This window comes from Pholcus phalangioides, unplaced genomic scaffold, assembly GCF_987345545.1.
Source record: "Pholcus phalangioides strain wild (caught in Gottingen) unplaced genomic scaffold, Ppha-v1.0 ptg000013l_1, whole genome shotgun sequence".
Classification (NCBI taxonomy): domain Eukaryota; kingdom Metazoa; phylum Arthropoda; class Arachnida; order Araneae; family Pholcidae; genus Pholcus; species Pholcus phalangioides.
The window spans coordinates 24984536-25008337 of NW_028301606.1; the positions used below are offsets into that span (position 1 = coordinate 24984536).

At 35.7% G+C, this 23802-nt stretch overlaps 1 protein-coding gene across 1 annotated transcript in view; it reads left to right on the forward strand.

Moving 5' to 3' along the window:
* The window catches only part of LOC149078846 (aquaporin-9-like), a 74250-nt gene that overhangs the window by 45634 nt on the left and 4814 nt on the right, over positions 1-23802 (forward strand). Inside the window, exons 2-6 of the mRNA XM_089241001.1 lie at positions 9438-9564; positions 13104-13241; positions 15839-15960; positions 17272-17489; positions 20761-20957. Of these exons, the coding sequence (XP_089097127.1) occupies positions 9438-9564; positions 13104-13241; positions 15839-15960; positions 17272-17489; positions 20761-20957 (802 nt within the window). The remainder of the gene's footprint in view (positions 1-9437; positions 9565-13103; positions 13242-15838; positions 15961-17271; positions 17490-20760; positions 20958-23802) is intronic.

Genomic DNA, 23802 nt, shown 5'->3' on the forward strand with positions numbered 1-23802 from the left:
AATGACTCACGTTGTCCGTATTCCTATAAAGAAATGACGCCAACTATTCTGAAATGTCTCCTTTAATACACGCGAATAAAAGAAGAATGAACAAAAAATCTGCATACAGGGAAGTCATCTTTATTTATGGGGTCATTGGTAACATCGTAAATTTCTTCGAGTCCTGTCTACATGGATAGAAACGTTAGCAAAGAAAAGCGTGCGTTCATAAAGCCATGGCTATTTTTTATCCATATCAGAATCTCAGTTCTATATAAAGGAGGATTTATAATTAAAGTTTCATTTTCAAGCCTGTATAAAATGAAAACCATTGGACCTGCAAATGTAATAGTTTATACGAAATTATAGGAAACAAAATTCCAAATTTGGAATGATAACATTGCTCAACACTAATTTTTTCCTCAAAGATATTTTAGTGATTTTAAGGCTTAGTTTTTGAGATCAAGTGAAAATTAAATTTCCATAGTAATATAAGACCACGTATTGAAAGAAGTGAAGAAAGAATATGCATTATTCAAAAACTAGAGCCAATCCAGCAAAAGTGACACCAGTTTTGTGAAATCAGCAGCACAAAAATACCTTAAACCAGTTGAAATTTCCTTTGAGAAAACACGATTTTTATTTTTATTTTAAGAAGTGCAGTTGAAGGAGGTCGTGGAAAATAAATTGTTCTAGAATGTTACCTCGAGAGAGTAGGAACGACACTTTCTGTTGAATTCCAAATTCAAATTGGTTTCTAGAGTGATTCCTAAAACTTTTTTTTTTCAATACCGGTGCGTTATAGATTATAAAATGTCTCTCTTGAGACATCCAATATGTCCCAATAAGAGACCGATATCTTCTTATTGGGTACCCCTGAACTGACCGATCCCATCACATGATACCGTAACTGCCGCTAGCTGGGAATCAAATCAGATGTCACGAGATTTTGTGGGACTTGACCATAGATATAATATACATAATCTTATGTCTATGGACCTAGTATTCAACAGCGGAACACACTTTTGCGTAAAACTTCATATGAAACACAAAATTTGAACTTTTACTGTTTTTACATTTTAAGGACACGGCTCAACAATGTTCCAGATGAAATTGCCGAAATTCATGTGAATTTTACTTTGAGAACAACATCCCAAAAGACTCATTCATCATGATAGCATCACAAATTTTCCTCCAACTCTAGTCCACAGATGTGATTTGCCAACTCTAAAATTTAGGCTTATACACTTTTCGAGATATAATGGGCGAACGCACTACTGCACTTTCACCTTACTTCAGAAAATGATATACAGCAATACCGAAATTTGTAACATTTGTGATGTCAATACAGCTCCGTTTTCCCTCTAGTGGTAGCATTCCAAACTTTTTTTAAATATTAAATTCCGTGACCTCTGTTCTAAATTTTTAGGAGCTGTCGGTCCAGTAGTTTCAAACTAAAAAACTTTTTCAAGCTGAAATAGCGATGACCGACTTCTGTCTCTAAAAGAGATCTCTCTCTCTCTTTCTCTCTGAGAAAAGTTGGGAAAGAACAGCATAAATTAATGAAGGAAGCGTTGTCTGTTACTTTTTACGTTCTTTTTTCCCAACTTATCTCCGATATTTGAATCCAAGCATATCATTGAATATTGCACTTAGAAACATGGAATTTCTTTTGGTTGGCCTGATGAGAGACAAGGCAACAACTTTCTAATTGGAAGTTAAAGAGAACAGGGGAGACCGTATTAAAATTCAGATTTTTTTTTATTTTATGACACCCTGAATTTTCACTCTCCTGTAGAGCCAGCCAAACATGGTCCAGGCTCTGTCCCATGGGAGATATAAGCACTTTACCCCGTGGGGGTGGAGCCAAGAAAAAAAAATTTCGGCCCCCCCCCCCACAACCTTCTTTATGTGTGCCCCATGGTCTAACCACTATACCAATTGCGGACCGTTCCCGAAACTTGTACACAGCGGTTCTTAAACACATTTTGAGTATTTTTTAAATCAAAACCATTAAAACGAACGGTTGATAGGATAAAGCCCGGGACTTATTAGGACTTATTACAGGGCACCTTGTACAACGACTACAACCAGAGGCGCCGACACGAAGGAAATATTGAGCGAGGATGGTGGCTGAAAGTTGCTGGTCGTCCCGTATATACGGGACTCAAACGCATATGCAGGAGAGAGAAGGTGCATTGCATTGTTTTTTTCAGAAATTGTTAGTCGTGCTTGGGAAATTGATTGGTGGGGGGGGGGTTGTTCAAAGGGCCTCAGCCACTAGGTTTCAGCACCTATAACTCAGCACGATATATAAGCATAGGTTTAGCAACATAAATACGTTAGGGAAACACATACACATTCACGTTCCTGCATGCACCAATTCGTAAGAAATTCCCTTGAGAAATTTTTACGAGATGCTTGTTAGGTTGAGCAGTAATATTAATCTATATGATGAGAGAGATAATTGATCTCATTGAATTCATTATTTTATAAATTTCAAAGAATTTGGACGAATGTCAGTGATTAACTAAAAACGAATTTGAATATGACAAGCAGAAAAATAATTAATTATTCAAATCAATCAAATTTCCACTAGTTAGCAAGTATTTCGAGTGATAACATCTGAAACTGATCGACTTAATCTCGCGTGAGTTCTGATTCGTGTCTTTCGGCTTCGGATTAAATATTCTGTGAGTTATGTAGGAATAATTTTAGCAGATACACGTCAAGAAATATCGGGCGTCATTTTAATAATAGTCACGGTTTGGCATCCGATGACATCCCTCGAGCGTGTTCGTGCCTTGTCTGATCAAAATCCCTTCGCTTTATGACTTAAATCATGTACGAAAATAGCATTTTGACGTATGAAATGACTCGTACTGTAAGAATAATAGGAAATGGTTCTTCCCTAGCGAAAATGATAGACCTAATGGCTGAGTTTATACTTGAATATATGAGTGGCTCGAATCGCGTGTTTCTATAGTTAATGTCAATTACTAACGGCTTTTTTTTTTTACATTTCGGGTACCCTTCATATCCAGATATAAAGTTCACACGAGAAACACGTCTATGCGGTTTCATTCATTTTCATTTCCAAGCTATCGATCGTGCGTTAGTTGCTCGGCCACGCCCTACTGAAATCTGGAAGGTTTTCTTTTTTTAATGGCCTAACCTTTAAACTTTTAATGGCTTGAAGCCCAAGGCGCTTTGTATAAATGAGAGAAATCTAATTTTCTTTCTGTTCCCAACATGTTTTTCCGCCATCAGTTGATCAATCTCGTGAGCTCAAATATACATGATATTCTCAGATGGCCCATCACTTTTCCTTAATGGTGGCATATGGAAAAAAAAAGAAGTAATTCCCCTTAACATTTCAACAACTATAGAAGTTATTTCGGAATCCCATTGGAAAAATAAGTGATTTATTTCATTTCGGTTCGTGTAGGAACTGAAATAGTATGCTAGATCTGGAAGATATTGAATTAGCATATATGAATTATACGAAAACTCGTTGGTTCGCGTGATTTGGTAAACCGAAAAATTATTTGATTCCAATCTCGATATTGAGTTCAAATATCGATGCATCTAATTACCGCAGTGAATTGGATGCTGCTTGATCCTTTGACTGACATTGCGTTTACGCACGCTTTGTGAATTTTTTTTTTCTTCAATTAATTTTTCCATAAAATTTTTTTATGAAATTAACATTTTTTGGAAATTAAAAGGATTACGGCGGTATTCACCGACAGAGTTTAAACTACAATCGCAGGTGAGAGGATTGGAGATTGACACGGATTGGTTAAATTCAGGATTTTAACCAATTCGTGTCGATCTCCTATTAGGGCCCCAAGGGCCTAATATATACACTTCATATTCCACTTCTGTGAACGATTTCTGCTTGCTCTTCAGACTCATAATTAGTCATAGCGAGTACAAGACCCACAACCTAACAAATTCATTTATTAAAAATTCACTTATCAATTTTTCCGAATAAAAAAAAACAGCACGTATTGAAAGTTCAAAATACGCACATTACCGGTCATTGTACACTATTGAGTCATACCAAAAATATATTCTGGCGAAAATTACCTTTTTGAAGGTTATATGTTATAAATAAATTTAATAAAATGATAAACCAGGTTTGTCGACCAAGGAAATACTGTAACCATATAATGCGCGGTACGTTCTCTTATATAACTTCTTGATATAACTTGCATTATAGATTACTTTACATTAATAAAAATGAAGAAGAAAAAGGTACAAGAAGAAACGCTTATTTCATACGATTGCTTTAATGAGGAGGCACTAATGTTTCTTTTATCCATCTGATTGACCTACGATTAACCATTTGTGTCGTATGCGGGTGTCCTGTATCAGTTTTCATTTATCTCACCTCGGTTACCCAAATTGCTTAACGTATGAGACCTGATAGTCTTAATGGATTTTTCATTATTAAAAAAAATGATAATAAATAAAGGTTTGTGGTGAAGAGAGTTCCTTTCTATCTTATGACCTCAATTGATTCTTTTTTGTGGAAAAACCACAAATATTGATGATTATGCTTCTTTGAATTTTTAGGAGGGGAGAGAGCAATGCGCAATTCTCAAAACTCAACATTTTCCCGAGATTTTAGAGGTATTTTAACATGAAAATTGTGAAGAAGATTGTGATTTTTTGTGTCGATTTATAAAGTGATATCTAGTAATAAGACCTCTGTATACCGTCACTCCCGGAAACCACATAAAGGGTGCTTTATATCTTCTTCAAACCTGAGCAAAACTGACTGTTAAAAACAGGGGTTTTTTTTTAATTACTTGTGTTTATTATACGTCAAAATGCCCTTTAAAAAGAAAAAAAATTAATATAACCTGTATTTAATATCATAATAACCTGTGCAACAACCATCCCCTTTGTCCCTTCCCCATGTTCCTAACTACCAAGGCAGGCTCTATCTTGCTGGCACATGATGAACGCGCGGTACCTTGGTAGTTAGAAACATATGTGGTGACCATATCAGCCGTATTTTTCGGGACAATTTTTTTCTTCAGTCAATGCTTCCAAAAATATTTCTTATCAAATTCATTTGATTAAAAGTAATTCAATGGTATTAAGTTGGCATCAAATCCGTTTGAATAATTGAATTCATGACCAAATTTTTTAGGGAGATGTGCGCTTTTGTGCCTTCTAAAGGAGATAAAGATGGTCATTGCGCATGTTAAAATGTGGATCCACTTCATTTTGTTTCTGCATAGTATTGCTGACCGTCAGTGTTATCCAACAATATAATTGTGAATAATAATTTCAATACTGTACAAAATTTTAAGGGGTATTTTTTTATCAGTGAGAAATATAACTCTAATAAAACAATTAACCTAAAATTTGAAGATTCGTTTTCACTCATCAAGGAAATTTGAAGTAAAATTGAATTTCGATGCGTGAATTACACACGCATGCAGATGCGTTATCGGTGAACACTTCTTAACTGTACACGTACCTCGTGCACATTCCCCTCTGGAATTTCTAACGAAACGGTACATGTCGAAACGTATTGTATTAGTGTATGCATATGCGTGGCTCTAACGTATTCATGTTATTAGAATCGTACTTGTTCATACTCTTGCTGATGCTGCCATCTGTGTCCCATATTTGGAAGTGAAGATGACAAATGCTTGAATTTTCATGTTATGCACGCATCATGTTGAAGGTCTGCTTGCTCTATGTGGAGAGACTTTTTCAAATGTTATCGAAGTTAGAAAACCGCAGAAACCCCAACAATAGCCGACCACCACTGTGCCATCACTGGGTTCATACCCGGATTCTCGCGATAAGAGTCCAGCACGATGCCCACACTACCACACAGCGGCCTATTGGCGAACACTGCTGACCCTAATCCAGTCAAACAGCAACAATGCTAAATCATAACACTCCTACCTGAGGTTTTGGCAGAAGTACAGTGCAACATACAGAAATTTTTCTTTTACTCTTTTTTGCCTGGCAGTGTATGTTTTGCAAGTGTAATACGAGTGAGAATGACGAATCAAGGAAATGCTAAACAAACAAGTTGTTATTGATATCTTATGAAACGCGTTGACATTGGAAAAAGATTAATGGCCCGCACTAAATTTGGGTTTCTGCGTGCTGTGACAAGCTAAGGCAAGGATTTAATCCGATACCGGAGGCCTTCCGATATCATTGATAATGACAGATGTTACGAAATCCCATCTTGCCCCTCTAGCCGATTGCTCTAATCTTTAGGGAGTGGCCGCATTCTCATTTTGCCTTCGTAATTATGTATGTGTTCGATGATAGTGTTGCTACATGAAATCCGAAATCGGAAATTAACTCTTAACGACTGCATGCGAGAGTATGGTCTGTAATTCATTGACAAGTGAGCCGATTTGGGAACCAAATATTTTGAAATCACTCCCCAAATCAATTTCATCACCGATAAATAAAATTAATTCTAACATTAGTGTGAATCGAGTTGTCTCTAGCATGTTATCTATAATTGCCTTCAGTGCATGGCGTGGGCTTACGATTCTTTTCTACATTAAATTGCAGATTGAAGTGTATTTTGCATATTCAGTGAAATCATTTTCCAGCATTTCTTATTTCATCATCGGTTTGATTAGTACAGGGTTCTTCTATTTTCCTGAAGTTGCGGGACATATTAATGCGTCCGTGAAACCCACGGGTCACTAATTCACGTAACTTTATTTAGAATTTTAAGGACTTAAAGTACAGTGGTGAGTGGGGAGGGGGCTAACGGGTCCCGGGAGTTGCTCTTTCATTAAACAAATTATTAAATACTTTCATTGATTCTAATTCCGGAATTATTTGTTATAATAATTATGAAATATATGGTCAAGGGCCCCTGATTTCATATTTTTCAGGATAATTTGAAAAATTAATGAAAGAATTTTTTTTTCAGAATTGCGAGAGAAATAATTTCAATATTATTGAAAAAAATAATTAATTAAAATAATAATGCCGTAATTACTTTTAAAAATAAATTCCCGAGTTATTTAAAAAAATTTAATATAGTCACTTATAAAAATAACTACTGGGCCTAAGGTCCACACCGGGTTATTGATGAATTTGAAAAAAATCACATATAGTTCTACTGTTGTATAACCTCTTATTATAAGCCAGATTATAGCCACTAGTATAAGGTAGGACGACGCATCCGCCATTTTGTACCTTTCTGTACCGATACTCAATGTTATTCTACCGTAGGCTCTCTACAAATTCTTCCTTTTTTATTATTAGAGCGTTTTTTTTTGTTTTTTTGCATTTTGCATTTTTTTTCGAAATAACTCCGAAAATGCCTTGTCCATATCAAGACACCTTAGGCCAGATATCACGGAGGCCGTATAGTCGCGATCCGGGTAGTCGAGATTTTACTGTAATAAATCATACCTTGATGATCAAATTCGTATGCACGTAATAACCAAAAATATATTTTTTGTAATTTTTTTTTCCCCTGAATTTTGTGGCTACGATGTTTAGTTGTGACACTGATTCCATCTGAAAAGTGACCATAATTCAATCAATAAATATTCGTGACATAAAACGTCACGAGATACAATGAGATTTATATCGTAGGATCCACGAATGCGGACTTGATCATATTTTACTCGGAATCCACAAATGATCCCGGTTGCAAATCCGATTCTAGGACGAAACACAAATTTGAGTGTAACGTTTTCCCCGAATAATTTTTTTTCCCCCTGTATGATTACGGACCGTTCTGTCCCATTCTTCAATTTATCTATAATACATAAACAAATTTTGACGGCTACGCTACAAAACTGAAGTAATAGATATACGTATACAAATATAGAGTGGATTAGAATGAATTCTATTGTTGTTTCGTCTCCTTTCTCTCGCTCTCTGAATAATAGCACGCCATAACTTTGATTATTAGGGACAAAATCGTAAGAATTGCCGCATTTTTTTGTGGTATAGTCATTATTATGTCAGTATAAGTGGCGACTGAATCGCAAAATGATAATCGCTTAAGATGAGTCAATACAGAAAGCCAACATTTGTGGAGACAAAGAAAACCGACTGACGTTGTATTTGCGCAAAGCTTTGTTTAAAAAGAAAAAAATTATCAATTAATTTTCGTTAAATTTTTTCTATAAAATGAACATTTTTGGAAATTAAAAAGGTCCAATGAGTGCCATAATATTTTAGTTTTAATTTGTTTCCAAAGAAATTTTATTTTTTATAACTTTTCAAAAATGAAATTTTATTTTTTATAACTTTTCAAAAATGAAATTTTATTTTTTATAACTTTTCAAAAATGAAATTTTATTTTTTATAACTTTTCAAAAATGAAATTTTATTCGGATTTTCGATGTGGAATTTTTTTCCCATGACTATGAACAGAAATATTTTTTTAGATAGAAAAATAGTAGCTTTTAATTTTTTTTTTCGTCACGTGATTCATGAGGTTCTCCAAAATTATAATTATTAATTATTTTATTGAAATTAAATTAATTAATTTACATTATTTAAAAAGTTAATTGATTGAAAATTTACGTTATTTACAATGAAAAACATGCTAAATTAATGTCAATTTTTTTTAAAACTTCTCAGATATATTATTTAACTAACCAGTTATCATACATGTAAATTGTGCAATTTGGTCACGAATCGGTCACGAGAGTGACCAAAAATGGGTTTTAAGGGAAGAAGTCCGAATATATACGTATATACTTTTAAATACGTAAAATAACTTTTTGTAAAAAGAAAAAGCAATTTTTGTCAGATATTGTGCGTATTTTTAATTTTATTTATTCTAATTAGACAAATAAGGAAAATAATTATGCCAAATAAATTTAAATCCGTAATGTTTGTAAAATATTTATTTTTCAAATCATCAAGATTTGCGAATTTCGTCATTACGATGAAGAAAGTAATTCAGTCTCTCGAGCACAATGTTGTAAGCGTTGTGGTCGGTGATGTCAAAACATTTTCATACGAATTCGATCATTATTGTCTTTTTTTAAACATTATTTTGAGTCGATTTCATGTTTGTACGTTTCGAAATCGTTGTTTCCGCAACTTAAAAATTTCGTGAGTTTTCGATGAAATTCCTACTTTGGGAGGAAAATATAACATATATTATTATTTTCACTGCCGTGCTATTGAGAAAGCGTAATAACCATCATCTACTATATGGGTTCGCATCTGCCTTATATGATGAGTCAATAACGATGATAAATGGCTATATCCCTCGCACGAATGACATACTTAGTACAGATTATAAAAGATCACGATAAACCATCATTTATAAAAAAAAATTATCGTTTCAGAGATAACCTGGAAAATTATAAATTTCCTTTCATCCTATCTTTTGATTGAAATGATTATTTAATAAGCTGTATACTTCGAATATTTCCTGTGGTGAGATTGAAGTATATATCTGCTTTTTTTTTTCTTTGCAGCTGCTTGGTAACTCAGTCGTAGCTGTGATAACGTTGACCAAAGCAGAGGCTGTAGGCACAGTAGCTGGACCTCTTGGGTGGGGATTAGCCCTCCTCATAGCAATATCTGTGACCGGTGGAGTTTCAGGTGAGAGCTGATGATTTCACGATTTTTAATTGGATTAAAATACATTTTAATCTATCGAAAAATTTTTTATTAATGGATGAATTTTTATTCATTTATTCATTTATCATAAAAAAAAACCACAGATAATACATATCCAAGGAACCAAAAACGATGAATCTTATTGGATGTTAATAAAAAGTAACAATTGAATATTTAATATTAGAATGAACAAATGTATGAAAAAAAATTATTAATAAATTATTTCAAAAAAATTTGACAAATAGTGGTGGTGGTGTAATTAAAAAAGATAATTCAGTAATGAGACAAACGAAGTAGAGAGCCGAAGGTGCATGAAAGTAAAATGAATGAGGGAATATATCTACACACTGGATATTGGAAATTTCGGTGAGTTAAGTTGTAATAAAGAATTATAAGTTCTATAGTGTTAAACATGATAATGTAGATTACGAAAGAGGATATTAGTAGGGCTAGATACCTTTTCGTCCTTTCCCGGTTCATCCTGAAGTCAAAATAGTCCCGTTTCATCCGATCTCTTCTTGCCCTACGTCGACAGAATATAACTCTGTCGATCAAGATAAAACACCCCCGTGGTTGAACACTGAAAGAAATACGAGTAACTGACTCAACAAGAACTTCACCAGTGATATAACGCCTAGAAATACATTCTAGGTACTCTAATCATTGAAGTATTTAGTGAGACGGTCTCGATTTTTTCCCATCGTTTATTTCTAATCGAACTTCTATCTTAATGGGGAAAAAATACCAACGCCACTATAAGAATAAAACCTTTATTAAAAAAAATTTTATTCTTCGATTCAAAGTTAAATTTTGTTTCAAAAAAAATTTATCATTTAAACCTATTTCTTATATACAGTATATAGGCTATATATGATGATTCCAATATGAATTTATCATATTTTCCGTTGTTTATGCATAGTTGCCTGTTCGTAGTCCTTAGTAAATTTGATGTCGTGATCGAATGCATCAGATTTACCGGACATTATGCATAATCGGCAATTCGGAATAATTCAGAACTACGTATTTTATTTCAGAATTTTATCAGAAATCAATTAGAATTACGTCAATTCGTTTTGATTAACTCTGCGTCTTTGAAGTCTAAAAATTTCCTAAAAAAATTGCATGATATTTTCACAAATGAAATTTATGCATCCTCGAGAAATTATTTGGATGCGTTAATCAAACCGCATTAACCAACTTACCGTTAGGTTACGCTATTAGGCGTTAATCAACAAAAGAATAGGATACTATACAACTTCCACTTAACCGTACATGCACCTCGTAAACATTCTCCTCTGAGTAATTTCTAATTAATTTTGTATCTGCCGCAGTTCTGAGTGTATGCATGGATCTAATGCATTTATCTTGTCAGTTATGTTCTTGTTTCGTGTTATACAAGTACTGCATCTGTGTTCCATATTTTGAAGGGAAATGTTCAATGCCTGAATTTTTACTATTATTCAAATATGGTATTGAAGGTGTTCCTGCTCTGCGCGGAGAGGTTCTCAACTCTCAACCTGCAGGGAATACAAGAAAATCTTTATTGATCACGATGAATTCGACATCATCCGTCTTTTACGCTTCCGATCAAAAATTATGATCAAGAATTATAGCATTGGTTACTGCCAGCTCATACATAGTTCCAGGCAGTATCAGATTGCTCCATCGATATCAACTTGCTCCCCCCCCCCCACTTTAGCGGAAGGTCTACAATAGTGGTGTCTGTCTTTTCGATTAAACTGATCTAGCGTGGTAATACTGAAAATTTGTAAAGAAACAAAAACCATACAATTTTCTAGCATTTAATTAATTATTAAATCATAAAACAATAATCGCTGAGAATTAATTTAGGCCAAGTAGGTTCAATTCAAACAAGTCCAGAAAATTAATTTTCATATAAATGAAAACAAATAAAGAGATGCTATCATCTTAATCTCGGCTTCGTATCCAGTCGTTCGGATTTTGTAAAAACAAATAATTTAAAAAAGTTCGCACAGAAAGCAAATCTTGGTTATACACAATTTCAGTCAATGACCACCGATGGTATTACTTTCTACTAACGTTGCTCTGCGTATTTGCATGTTCACAAAAATTGCCCCGCGTAAGCTAACTCTATGTGAGTTTCCTAACATCATGATTTCCTCTCTATAAAAGTGATAATAAGTGTAACTTCGGTTAACGAGCGATTCACATTACGAGCAAAAATTTAACTCTGGTTATTTTCACGTTATCACAACTGAGCTGATGGTTTTTCACTTTCGTCTACACATGTGCTGTGGAATTGGGGGTAATATTCTCCCTTACAGTCTCCGGTAAGCGTGCCTCACTCGAAAATGAACACGTGCAAGCTTGACTGTTTACGATACAAAACTAGATGTGGCATTGTAACCACGTGTATGTGCGCTTGAAGTTTTTTTTTTTTTTTTTTTTTTTGCTTGGAGAAAACTGTGAGCTGATTGCATTATTGAACATGACATTGAGGGGCTAGCTCATGAATGTGAGCCAACATTTGTCGAAGAAATTGTGTACTTGCGGAAGACTATGGGACTAGAGGTACGTGAGGATAGCATTCAAAAACTAGTGGTAGAACATAACCAGGATTTGACAGTAGATGAACTCTGATGGATCTTTAAAAATAGAAATAAATACCTTTTGGATGAGGTAATACACATGAGAGAAAAACAACATAAATAAATCCAAAATATGAAGAGAACTTGATATAGTTCCGAAACGCATCTAATTGTTTTTCTCTTCATACTTTTGGCTTATTTAAGTTGTATTTCTCATGAGTATGATGGATCTCATTTGCACGCAACAGCAATAGTTTATGGACGGTACCTCTTCTGAGGAAGAGAGAAGTAAGGAGAGGTCCTTCACTTTCAAAATGAGATTAGAGAGATGTTTAGAATGTGGAAAGTCGTGCAAAATTTTGTAGTAGCGTGCAAAACTATAACAATGTATAAGCAATGCATCTGTCCAACGAGAATGCAATTTCCCCTTCCCGAGAAATCCTAAAAACGGAGGCAAAAGCAAATGCCATTAGATAGATTCTTTTTCAAAGTCACACATAAAGAATAAGTTTGCAAACAACAGAGTCTGTAAATCGTCCTAAACAATAGCCCTCTTCTCACTCGTCTATCAGAGTAAAGAAGTTAATTTGTGTAGACATTATCGTATATTGTATGCTTATTTATGGCGTCACTATACTGTTATATTTCATTGTATTACTCCTTATATTATTATTGTGTTGTATTATTGATTGAATGCCGTTTTTTATTAGTCATTTTTATGTGAATTAATTGTGGAACGAATTTTCCGAGTTTCCATCATTTCCTATGGGGAAGTTTGATTCTCTTATACGAGCGATTCGGATAACGAGCACATTGGCGGAACGGATAAAGCTCGTTTACCGAAGTTCCACTGTAAATGCTTATTTTGGGGAAAATTTGGTTTTTATTCATAAGAGAGTAATAATGATGATGTACTGAAAATAAAGAATGAATTCATTCATCAAATTTCAGGATGCCACGCAAACCCCGCGGTAACGGTAGGACTTGCCTCCGTTGGGAAATTCCCGTGGAAGAAAGTTTTACCTTTCGTAATCGCTCAGTACGTTGGAGCATTCATGTCATCCCTCATCTTGTATGCAGTGTATTACGGTAAGAAGTACTTACATGTTGTAAATTATGATCATTTCCATGAATTGACATAAACATTTAGATTATGATGACTTATACACCATAAGATACTTCCAACTTGCATAAAAAAAAATTTAACTAGTAATCGTTCTTATTTATAACACAGTATTTGAAAACTGAATCATCCAATGATCCGTGAATGAGATTTCATGTTTCATATTCATGGTATGAAATATCTATGAAAATGATACGTTTCAACGGGATTTAATAACGACAACAATAATTATCAAGGACGATTGCCTGACGTAAAACACAGGCACGAGTTACGCATGAAATCGAAAGCAGGGAGTAAGTAGAATAAGAAACGATCTTGGAATTAAAACAAAAATAAGAATACAAACATGTAAGAAGATTGAGGCGTTACCCGCTTTATAGCCATTCTTCTACTGGTAATATTAGTAATAATAGTAGTGATAATAATAACATCAAGTGCGGAAAGGTGCTTACATTATAATTATAATAATTGCGGCGTAATTATTAGAGAAGGATTCAATACTATTTTTGTGTGTTTTGTCGACCATGACTTCATGACCCCGTGATCTCATTTCACTTCTTTAACGGACGGCGGTCAAAGACATTTTGTGGCTTTTCGTTTCTTTCTCGTAGAGTTCCTTGAGTATTAATAAAATATATATATTTATTTATTTATGCTCACGGAAGGTCTCGGTAATTTCTTCTCTCACGCATAATCATTCTGATCGCTATCATTATTATTTGTTTCTCATTATTCCCACTAGGGGAAATTCCTTTTCGCATAAAAATAACTTATTAATTTTGTCTCCCCCTCCCCCTTTTACAGTAGAGGTCAGAAAGAAATATCCAATTTATATATTCAGAAAAAGTTCTAAACGCGTAAATTAGATCAGTGATGATGATGATGGTGTATAAGGTTACCAGCCCTTCGTATTTTGAAAGTTTCTGTCTGACCGTATATACCGTATTTTTTTTTATAAAAAAAGAGATATCCAGGTATTTTTTAAAACACCGCATACATGCGTAGTGATATAGTGACCCGTATTTCCCGTGGCAAACAATGTTACGTTGGCGAACAAGTCCAACGTAAATTTTAATTATTTACTGAAATCAAGGATTATAACTAGAACCCGGATTATATGCAAATGCATATGCACATATGCATTTGCATAGTTTGGCCTTTTCCAGCATTAATGCATGCAAATGCATAAAATCAACGAATTTTCAGAATAAGTGCATATTTGTGAAGATCGAACCCAGATTGAACCCCGATCGTTTTTTTTTTTTTCAGTTTTTCAAATAAATATTGCTCGTAATATTTTCATAACATCGGATTTTTCTTTCTCGCAGGTAGGATTGTTTTTTTTTTCTCCAAATATCAACTGTTTCATTCTAACCCTATGCTATATCTGTAGATAGCGTCAAAGATTTTTAATTCTATTAGAAATAGCCTCTAAATTCTTTTTTTTTACTGGTATTTCGTTAATGAACACACACAGCCACGACTAATTAGAAATTAAAAATGCTTAAATAAAAAATATTTAGAAGTTATTTGTGCATATGTAGGGATTTTTTTGTAAACGATTATTAGCAAATAGAATTATGAAATGAAAAAATAGAATTTAGAATAGAAAAATAAATAAATAAATAAAAATAATAAATAATAAAAACAATAAATAATAAAAACAATAAATAATAAAAACAATAAATAATAAAAATAAATAATAAAAATAAATAATAAAAATAAATAATAAAAATAAATAATAAAAATAAAAAATAAATAACAATAGAATAATAGAATTATGAATGAATATGAACTAACAAATAGAAAATATGCATTTTAAAAACATATCTGCTTTTTTTTTCGTAGGTATTTTTAATACATACAGAGGCGAAAAATGACGTAATAAATTATATATAAGGACTATTTACATAATTTTCATAACAGTACTTATGTTTTCGGCCTGAATCACTTTGACCGTAAATTCTAAAATATATTAACCGATATTACGGTGTGCATATAAAACTTATACCGGTATGCAGCATAGAAATTTAAAAAAAAATGCAGTTTCACACCACATGGAGTGTATTTCCATGCTGCACCATCGGTTTAAAACCAACAATCACTTCATTTAAGAATTATAGCTGGTAACTTTCTTTTTATGCACGAGGTAGCGATGGAGGCCCCAACGTTCAAGAAATACCTTTCAGCATTTTATTTGTCTTTTGTACAAAAAACATAGGTACGGAAAAGCGTACCCCCTCCCCCAGCCCAATATTTGCTAGAAATAAATCAAAATACATTGGCCCGTAAAAATAGATCAAAATACATTGACCGTAATAATGAATAGAAAAGCATTGACTGTGAAAATAAATGAAAATGAAAAAAAAAATACATGCCAGGTCGAAGTTTTTACATGCCCGGGCATGTCGGGCAATATTCCAGCCCTGGTGTGCCTTCAAATCTATATATATCGGTTTTCAACTAAGGTACATTTAGAAATCTATTAATCATTGAAGGAAGTCATTACTCATAGCTTTTATGTATTAATTGTATGTGAATTTTTTCTATTGTTTTCATTCAGAGGCTATACATAAATTCGATCAAGGCGTTAGGCAATTACCGCCTCATGAGCTGGCGACCGCACAAATTTTCGCCACGTACCCTAACGCTGACATAAGCGTTTACACAGCACTTGGAGATCAAGTAAGAGTTCCACGATAGAAATTTAATACAGTTAAGCCTGTCAGTTCGGACACCTTGGTATCCTGGACACCTGGAAACGGTTTTGAATGAAACTAATCATAATTCTATAACACAGAATGTCCATAACGTTGTACCCATAGGCGGAGATAGACTTGGAAGTGTGGGGGGGGGGCACTATGATGATGGAGGTTGTCTGGAGGTTGTCCGAAAGGCGCCCCTTCCCGGCACCCCCAACCCTCTGTCTAAGACCCTTGCTGCAAGCGCAAGGCCTGGTCTTTAGGGTTTTCTGCGATCTGCGGCAGCATCTCCCCCACCCAGGCAGCCGTCCCGCCCCCAGGAGGAGCCCACAGACCCGAGCGACAGCCCGGGACGCCCCCACTCAAACCCCCGAGACCCGATCCCGGCACCAATGGCGGATCATATGGAGCAATTGAGCCCGAGCCCTCGCGATGAGAGTCCGTCACTATGACCACTTGCCCATGCAGGTCCGTTTGATAACCACATCGTTTTGTTAGTAGTGGATGCCGCCACAAAGTCATTTTTCTTTTTGCAAGCAGACGAATGTATCTGCTGAATTATGTTACTAAATGCTAAATTATATTGCTAAATGCTAAGCGCAAGGATGCGTGTCATCTTTGCGCAGGGTCGAGTCCCACCCACAAGAGGGAGAGAGTGGTCTTGGGTGTCCTCTCGTCAAAGCAGTCAATTGGCGACGTATTTTAATAATTCATGACCCATCCTATCCATCCTGTTGAAAATTTTAAACACTCGGGGATCATATCCCCCCCAGACACCCACGTTCTTCCAATGTAAACATGTGGGAAAAAACATGAATTCGGCACCAGAAAGCCCGAGCGTGAGTCCTATTCGAGCAAGTTAGGGGAGGACACTGTGTAGAAACAATTACATGCAAGTGATCCACCACTCAGGTGCCCTCTCGCGCTTCTTGCTTTCCGATCCCATGTCAGACCTCAGATACGCCACTGACCACAATGGACCATTCAATGGTAGCAAACTTAATTCGCAGGGGCTTACTAGATTAGTCATTCGAATCCGCTTACAGCCTGTTTATAAATGTACTTATTGCGTTACTGGTTTCCCTCATTTCGAAAAACAAACAGTCCCATGGCATGGATCGCGATGCTGATCTTGTTGATTTTGGGTAGCGGCTGAGAAAGGTCAAGAACTCCTGTGTGAATGGAACTGCGGGTGTCCAACATAGACAGGTTTCACTGTAACAAAGATTTAAAGTGTGACGTTATTTATAAATAAATATTATATATGCCACTTTTTTTGTGTGTTCCTTCTAAGGTTGTATCAACGATGATTCTCATGTTTGCAGTCGTTTCTATTACTGATCCAAACAACATGTCTACCGCCAAGGGTTTATATCCGTTGACGATCGGCCTTGCTCTCTCGGCAATAATATTCGCATTTCCGTTTAACTGCGGGTGTCCCATGAATCCAGCCAGAGATCTCGGTCCAAGGGCATTTACTGCTATCTCCGGCTGGGGTAAGCAGGTCTTCAGGTAGGTCCAAATCAAAATGTATCTCAAGACTTTTACGAATGTAGTTCACTTTTAGATAAACTAGTGGCAACACATACAGGGCGGTTATAAGTAAAGTTCCCGTACTCTGGATAGTTTTTCCTCAAAAACTATTCATCCAAACACAGCCAAATTTTCAGGATATCATAACCCATTGACGCCGGTTGGTAAGAAAATTTGGCATTCGAAATTTTGATTTTTTTCTTTTGCCAATAAATGGTGGGAGTGGTTCCACGGTGTTTTGTTTTCCTTCTAAGAATCAAAGTCACCTTTAATGGGTTAATGAGATGAGACCATGAGAGAGATTTGTGCAATAAAAAAACAGTTCACTTTTTGACTACCAGGTGAAAAAGTGGAGCTTTTTCATTGAATTTTCCCTTTTTTCCCCATGGTCTATAAAAAGTATATACCAAGTTTCAATGGAACACGTCTACCGGAACGGGTGCTACATAGGTCTGAGTAGGGTCAGTATACTGAAACTGTGAGATCCATGCAGCGCCCTTCAGTATGCTGACACTGCTGAGATCTATGCAGCGCCCTTCAATATGCTGACACTCTTCAGACCTATGAAGTGCCCGTTCTGATTGAGATATTCCATCGAAACTTGGTATATACTTTATATGGACCATAAAAAGAAGGAAAATTCAATAAAAAAGAGCAACTTACCTCGTGGTCAAACATTTAATTTTTTTTTATTTCATAGAACTCTCACCCATGGTTTTGTTAAGGTATACTGAAAATTTGACTGTGTTTGGATAAGCAGTTTTTGAGAAAAACTATTCAGAGTACGGAAACTTTACTTATAATCACGCTGTATAATCAAGACCACCTCAAAATATAGCGCAGGTGTGAAGTGGGGCTATTTTTTTAGATGAAGCCAGTTTCGATGTTTAGAATGCATAAAGTAGTCGGTACAGTGATAAATTTTGTTTTTGTGCACGATGATGTAGAGCAGTGTTTTCCAACCTGTAGTCCGCAGACCCAGTGATTATTTCGTAAGGGACCCATGGGTTCATTTAAATTTACTACCATTACATGAATGACACATTTTATGCTGTGAAATTATAATTGATTCAATTTTTTACATGATATGCAATTAAAAAACAATACATTTTGGATATGGTGGTGGGGAGGGGGGGGGTTGAAATTGACCGTCTGGAGCTTCAGGGGTCCAAGGCGCATTGACTTTCACTATCGGGGGTTCCGCAACATCAGGAAAGTTTGGGAAAACACTGATATAGATAATGTCGTCCTAATAGTTCTGATGCAAGGTAACAAAAGTTGTGAACTACAATCGTGGATTAAAATCAATTGAAAAAGGAAAAAAAAAGGTACGAGAATGTTATCAAGGATTATGTGAAGCGTATATATATGTTGAAAGGCTCCGTACATGGACGGCGGCAGTAATCAACTAATAGCTCGTGAATGACAGGCCACCGGATGGCCACATGCATATAGAAATGTCCTCTCCACTTTGTTAATACAAAATTCATTGAAAGACTGGTCATTTGTGGAGATGAAGATTACAGGGAATCTTGTAATACAATCAACGGAGCTTGTATTAACAAGTGGAGAGGACATTTCTATATGCACTCCATTGCTGTTATCCAACAGAAATCAATCGCTGATGGCATCTCAAACAGCTTCCACACATTTGGAGGGACACAAGTACAAAGGTACAAAACAGCTGGTGAAGGAATATAATGAAATTTTATTTTTAGGCTCAATATAAAACCCCTCTGTACTACCTATGTTGCCGCTACTTAGTTTATAACCCTCGTATTTGTATATTACTACGCTATCTTGATCCTGCCATAAAAAACAAACATAACATAACCGATCATAAATGGCATATCAGATCATAAAGTATTTACCGGAGGGTAAGTAGTGAAGGTGATGAAATAAATGTTACACAATATAATAAATCGAACTATCAACCAGCGCTTGATGAATAGTTTTATTATTCATTATACAGTCCACGCCGTTTAATATCATGACATCAGAAGCGGTTTCTGATAACGATAACCAAATGATATGTTATATGCAAAAAAAGTCCCGTTTGCTAGTGCGGTGACCATTCAGTCCGTTTGGCCGAACAGGACGTATGGTGAACGGGTATTGGTAAAACGGGAGAAGTCTCTTTATCTTTCCCACATAATTGGTTGAAAAATGTTCAATTTTTTCATTTTTTGTATTCTATTCTAAAGCGGGACTTTTTTTTTTATATTGAGCTAAAATCCTACATTTTTGTCATTCATTCATTGTGAAGCGTTAGAATGGATTATCACGGATATTACGATATTTTCATCAATATACAATACGTTTCATAGATCTTTTGCGAAAGTCTTGTTTTCTCCCCGATTCAAAAAAAGAAATTTTTATCTGGTCAACTGACAGAAACTGACCAAGAAATGAAGGAACGGGCTTTTTTCGTCATGCATTTGCATTCACTATCGGAAGACCGTTGCAAAAGCAGCTCTGCACGTACATGGATTACAGCAAATACTACGGACTGATTACGACATTAGGTACGGAAATGTTTGCCCACAAGGGGAAGGGGAGAGAACACCTTCTATCCTCCTACATAGTCTTCCAGCTGATAACGATAACTTGCAGGGGAAAAAGTAAGTTTGGTTGAACCTTAGCTTCAGAATACACAAAAAAAAAAAAAAAAAATCCGCGGAGAAAAAATTGTGATAACATTATCCGAAGTCCCGATACCTTTATACGAAATTTTTCCCACATTCCGTTCTTTAAAAGGTCGACAACAACACCCGAATGGTAACATTATTTGTGATTTTAATAAGCGGCGTCGACTTTATCTTAACACTTTAAGCGGTTTTTTCAATTTACCTGATCCGCATTATAACTGCCATAGTAGAAATCACTGAACCACTGGCGGACAAGACATTGACAGAACGGGAGAGGGAAGGAAATCGTGTTTTATCAGGAGAAGAAAACTTACAATGGTGCCTGGGCTCGGGGTTGGCGACGTAAGAGAATTTTAAGAGCCCGAGATATTTCGGGCTTTCTAAAATAAAGCGGATCAATTTAGACGAGATATCTCGGAATTGCCGCTTGTAACTGTTAAAACACATTTCATTTAAAAATAGTTTTCTTGATTTTTTTCGGTTATGATTCAAACAGTTATACTTCTTACGCCTATAACTATACTTTTGAATAATATATACCACATAAATACCTATATTAAAAGGTTGATATTCTCTTCTTTCTTTTTCTGTATCACCCGAAGCTTCTGGAACTACAGTTACTTTTGGGTACCAGTCGTGGGACCTCACATAGGTGCAATACTCGGAGCCTGGATCTATAGGATACTTGTCGAGCAACATTGGCCAGTCGACAGCTACGATTTCGGTTGCCCGTCGGAAATCAAAACAAATGGTGAATTCAAGAAGAAGGAGGACCTGCCATTCGTAGCCGAGAAGAAAAGTAACTATTTATCTTCATTAATTATCTTCATTTCTTTTTTCATATTCTGGTACTCATATAGACGTAATCAGTGAATCAATGTGGCAGTGCCGACGCAAATATCATCACAAGAGGAGAAATACGAATTTTTCCTCAATTATTGCTTTCCAACCTCCCATTCGATGGTAGATTGAAGTTGATTTTCTGCGGTTTCCAATTTTGAAGCGCGAATGCAAGCTGGTCTCTTATTTCAAAAGTCGCTTTGCAGACAGCATTCATTCATTTATTCAAACCGAGCACAACTTAGGTCTACCGCCATAGGAAATTTATTACCGATTGAGTTGTGCCGGTACTGTGAGTGTGTCTCCACCCCTCTCCCTCCCGAATCCTTTGGATCCTCCGGATCACCTGGAATAAGAAACCCCTTTCCATAGTCGCGAAAATGATTATATACTAAATACACAAATAAACACATAGTTCTTCATTGTCTTCTCCGCCTAGGACCCCTAGTCGGACCCTGCACTCGCAGAGCCAGTCATCTTGTCTGATAGCTGAGTTTCATGCTTGCCGTCCGATTTTTGCGCCAGCAGTCGGGTCTTTGGTCTCTGTGTGCCACCATGGCTCTCCTTCATGGTCACTTCTCCATTTCCTTTGAGGACCTCCCTTACGAGTCCTGCTTTCGCAAAATTAGTCGTCCATGCTTTCAGTTTCGTTTCAGGCTTGGCAGCAAACTGTTATGTCAGCCAACCGGTCTTTGATCTCTGCTGCCTCACCTCCCCCGCCGCTCTTCTTGGTCCTCTTCTCCGTCTTCCTTGTAGGCCCCCAGGAGAGCAAGCAGACCTTAAACACGATATTTGCATAAAATGAAAGATTCAAGCATTTACCATGTTTAGCTCAAAATTTAAAAGACAGGTGGTAGACAGAAAGAACACGAAACACTCACGAAAAACTCTGCCAACATAATAAGTTAAGACCCACACGTACACTCAGAACACGTATTCTAGCATGCACCGATTCATTAGAAATTCCGCAGAGAAATATGTAAGAGGTGCATGTACGGTTAAGTAGTAGTGGCAGTACAAGTAGCCTTTACTGCGGTTGGGTTATCAGACGGATGTAGATTCATTGGTTTTCCCTGCCTGTTAACTGTATCAATATTTTCAGCCTCCTCCCGTTAAAGTCTAATTTTCGTGAAGACCCATTTCCCATGTTTGCCACCTATCCGAACTTGCCACTCATGACTATAGCTTTCTTAGCCTTCCTGTAAATATGCCGTTGCCTCTTCAAACTTCTATCTCCAGGAAGTTGAAGCCAGCAAATGCGTGGTTGAGAGATCAGCCTTCAAATTATATGTGTCTGAAGTAGAGATAGTCTAAATTAGAGTCGCAGTTGAGGGCCAGTACTTCCTAGAGCCGTATTAATCCTCTCCAAACTGTGAATCACTCTGGTATAAAATGAGCCTGGCAACGAAAGGTGACTGCGATAAAACACTTTTTGTATAAAATCTATCTTTTGTTTGTATGAATGGATTCACATTATGAGTCTTCAGAACCGTCGCAATGTCTGATAGGAATGCATTCTCGGTTAGATAAATGCCTTTCACACGTGGAGAATAATTCTCTCGCATGAGCTCGTAAATGATTTTTTCAAAGCAATTGAATGGAAAACAAGTAATATAATGTTCATAAATCTCTACCTTTTTCGAGACGTTACAGCATCGAGTAGCGTTGAGAAAATCTACTCGTAAATGTTTTATAAGATCCATTAACTCACCGAGTTTTATTAGGAAGCAAGAACTACAATGGATCCGGCTTATAACATTTTTCAAAAAACTATCATGAAAAAACGTTGAAAGCGGGAAAACGCTTTAAACGGGAAATCTTAATAAGAATTTTAGTTGAGACACCACGAAAGTAAGTCGTACTAAGCGGAAACGTTATAAACGGGATCGACTGTATATACAATTGAACTTGGTTAATTCGAAGTCTAAAATCAATGGAAAAAAAAAAAATTCGAATATTATCCAACTAATCTATCCTGAATTTGTAAAATGACTACAAATTGAAAATCATCAACATTCGAATAGGATAAGAATTATCGATTATTAATTTTTTACCATCAGTACGAAACTGTTATTATTACACTGTTCTGGAATCAGAATCACTGCAGAATTTCTTGACCATGCTCAAACTCTAGTTTATGGAAACCGTTCGTGATCAAGTGTTCCCCAAATTTTGCTTATCATTCTTATGCTCTAGCAAGTAAATATATTTTCGCCAACGTATTACAATCTGAACTTTCCGATACTTTCGTACACTTAATGACGACAAAAAACATTCAGATTTTAAATGTTACACCTTGATCTATAGGTTGAAAATCATAATCGGTATTAAGGGGTACACAGTCTCGATGCACTCCAGCTGAACAATGGGCATTAAATTATCAAAAAAGAAAAAAAAAGAGTAGATGGTCAACAGAATTTTTTAATTTTCATTCGCAAAAATTTGTTGTTTAACAACTTGATCGAAAAAAGCAAAGTCTGGCTTATAGAATTTTCCCACACTAAATTTGTTCATACAAAAATGTCATGATTGTTTTCCTCAAACTTCAAATTATTTTAACACCAAATCAGAAAGAAAACTCAAGAGGTGTTCCTAAAAAAAGTTCAAATTATCCAAAATTCGAATCAACTAAGTTGGAATTATTCAAGTTCCACTGTATATACAAGTACGTCTCGGAAGTCCTTGGTATCCAAGATTGACTCGCGCCTTATAGGTCAAGATCTCCTTTAAGGGTTCATGCGAAAATTTCGTTTCCATTCTGCATTCAAAATATTCTGAAGGGAAAAATCAGAATGTTTCATATT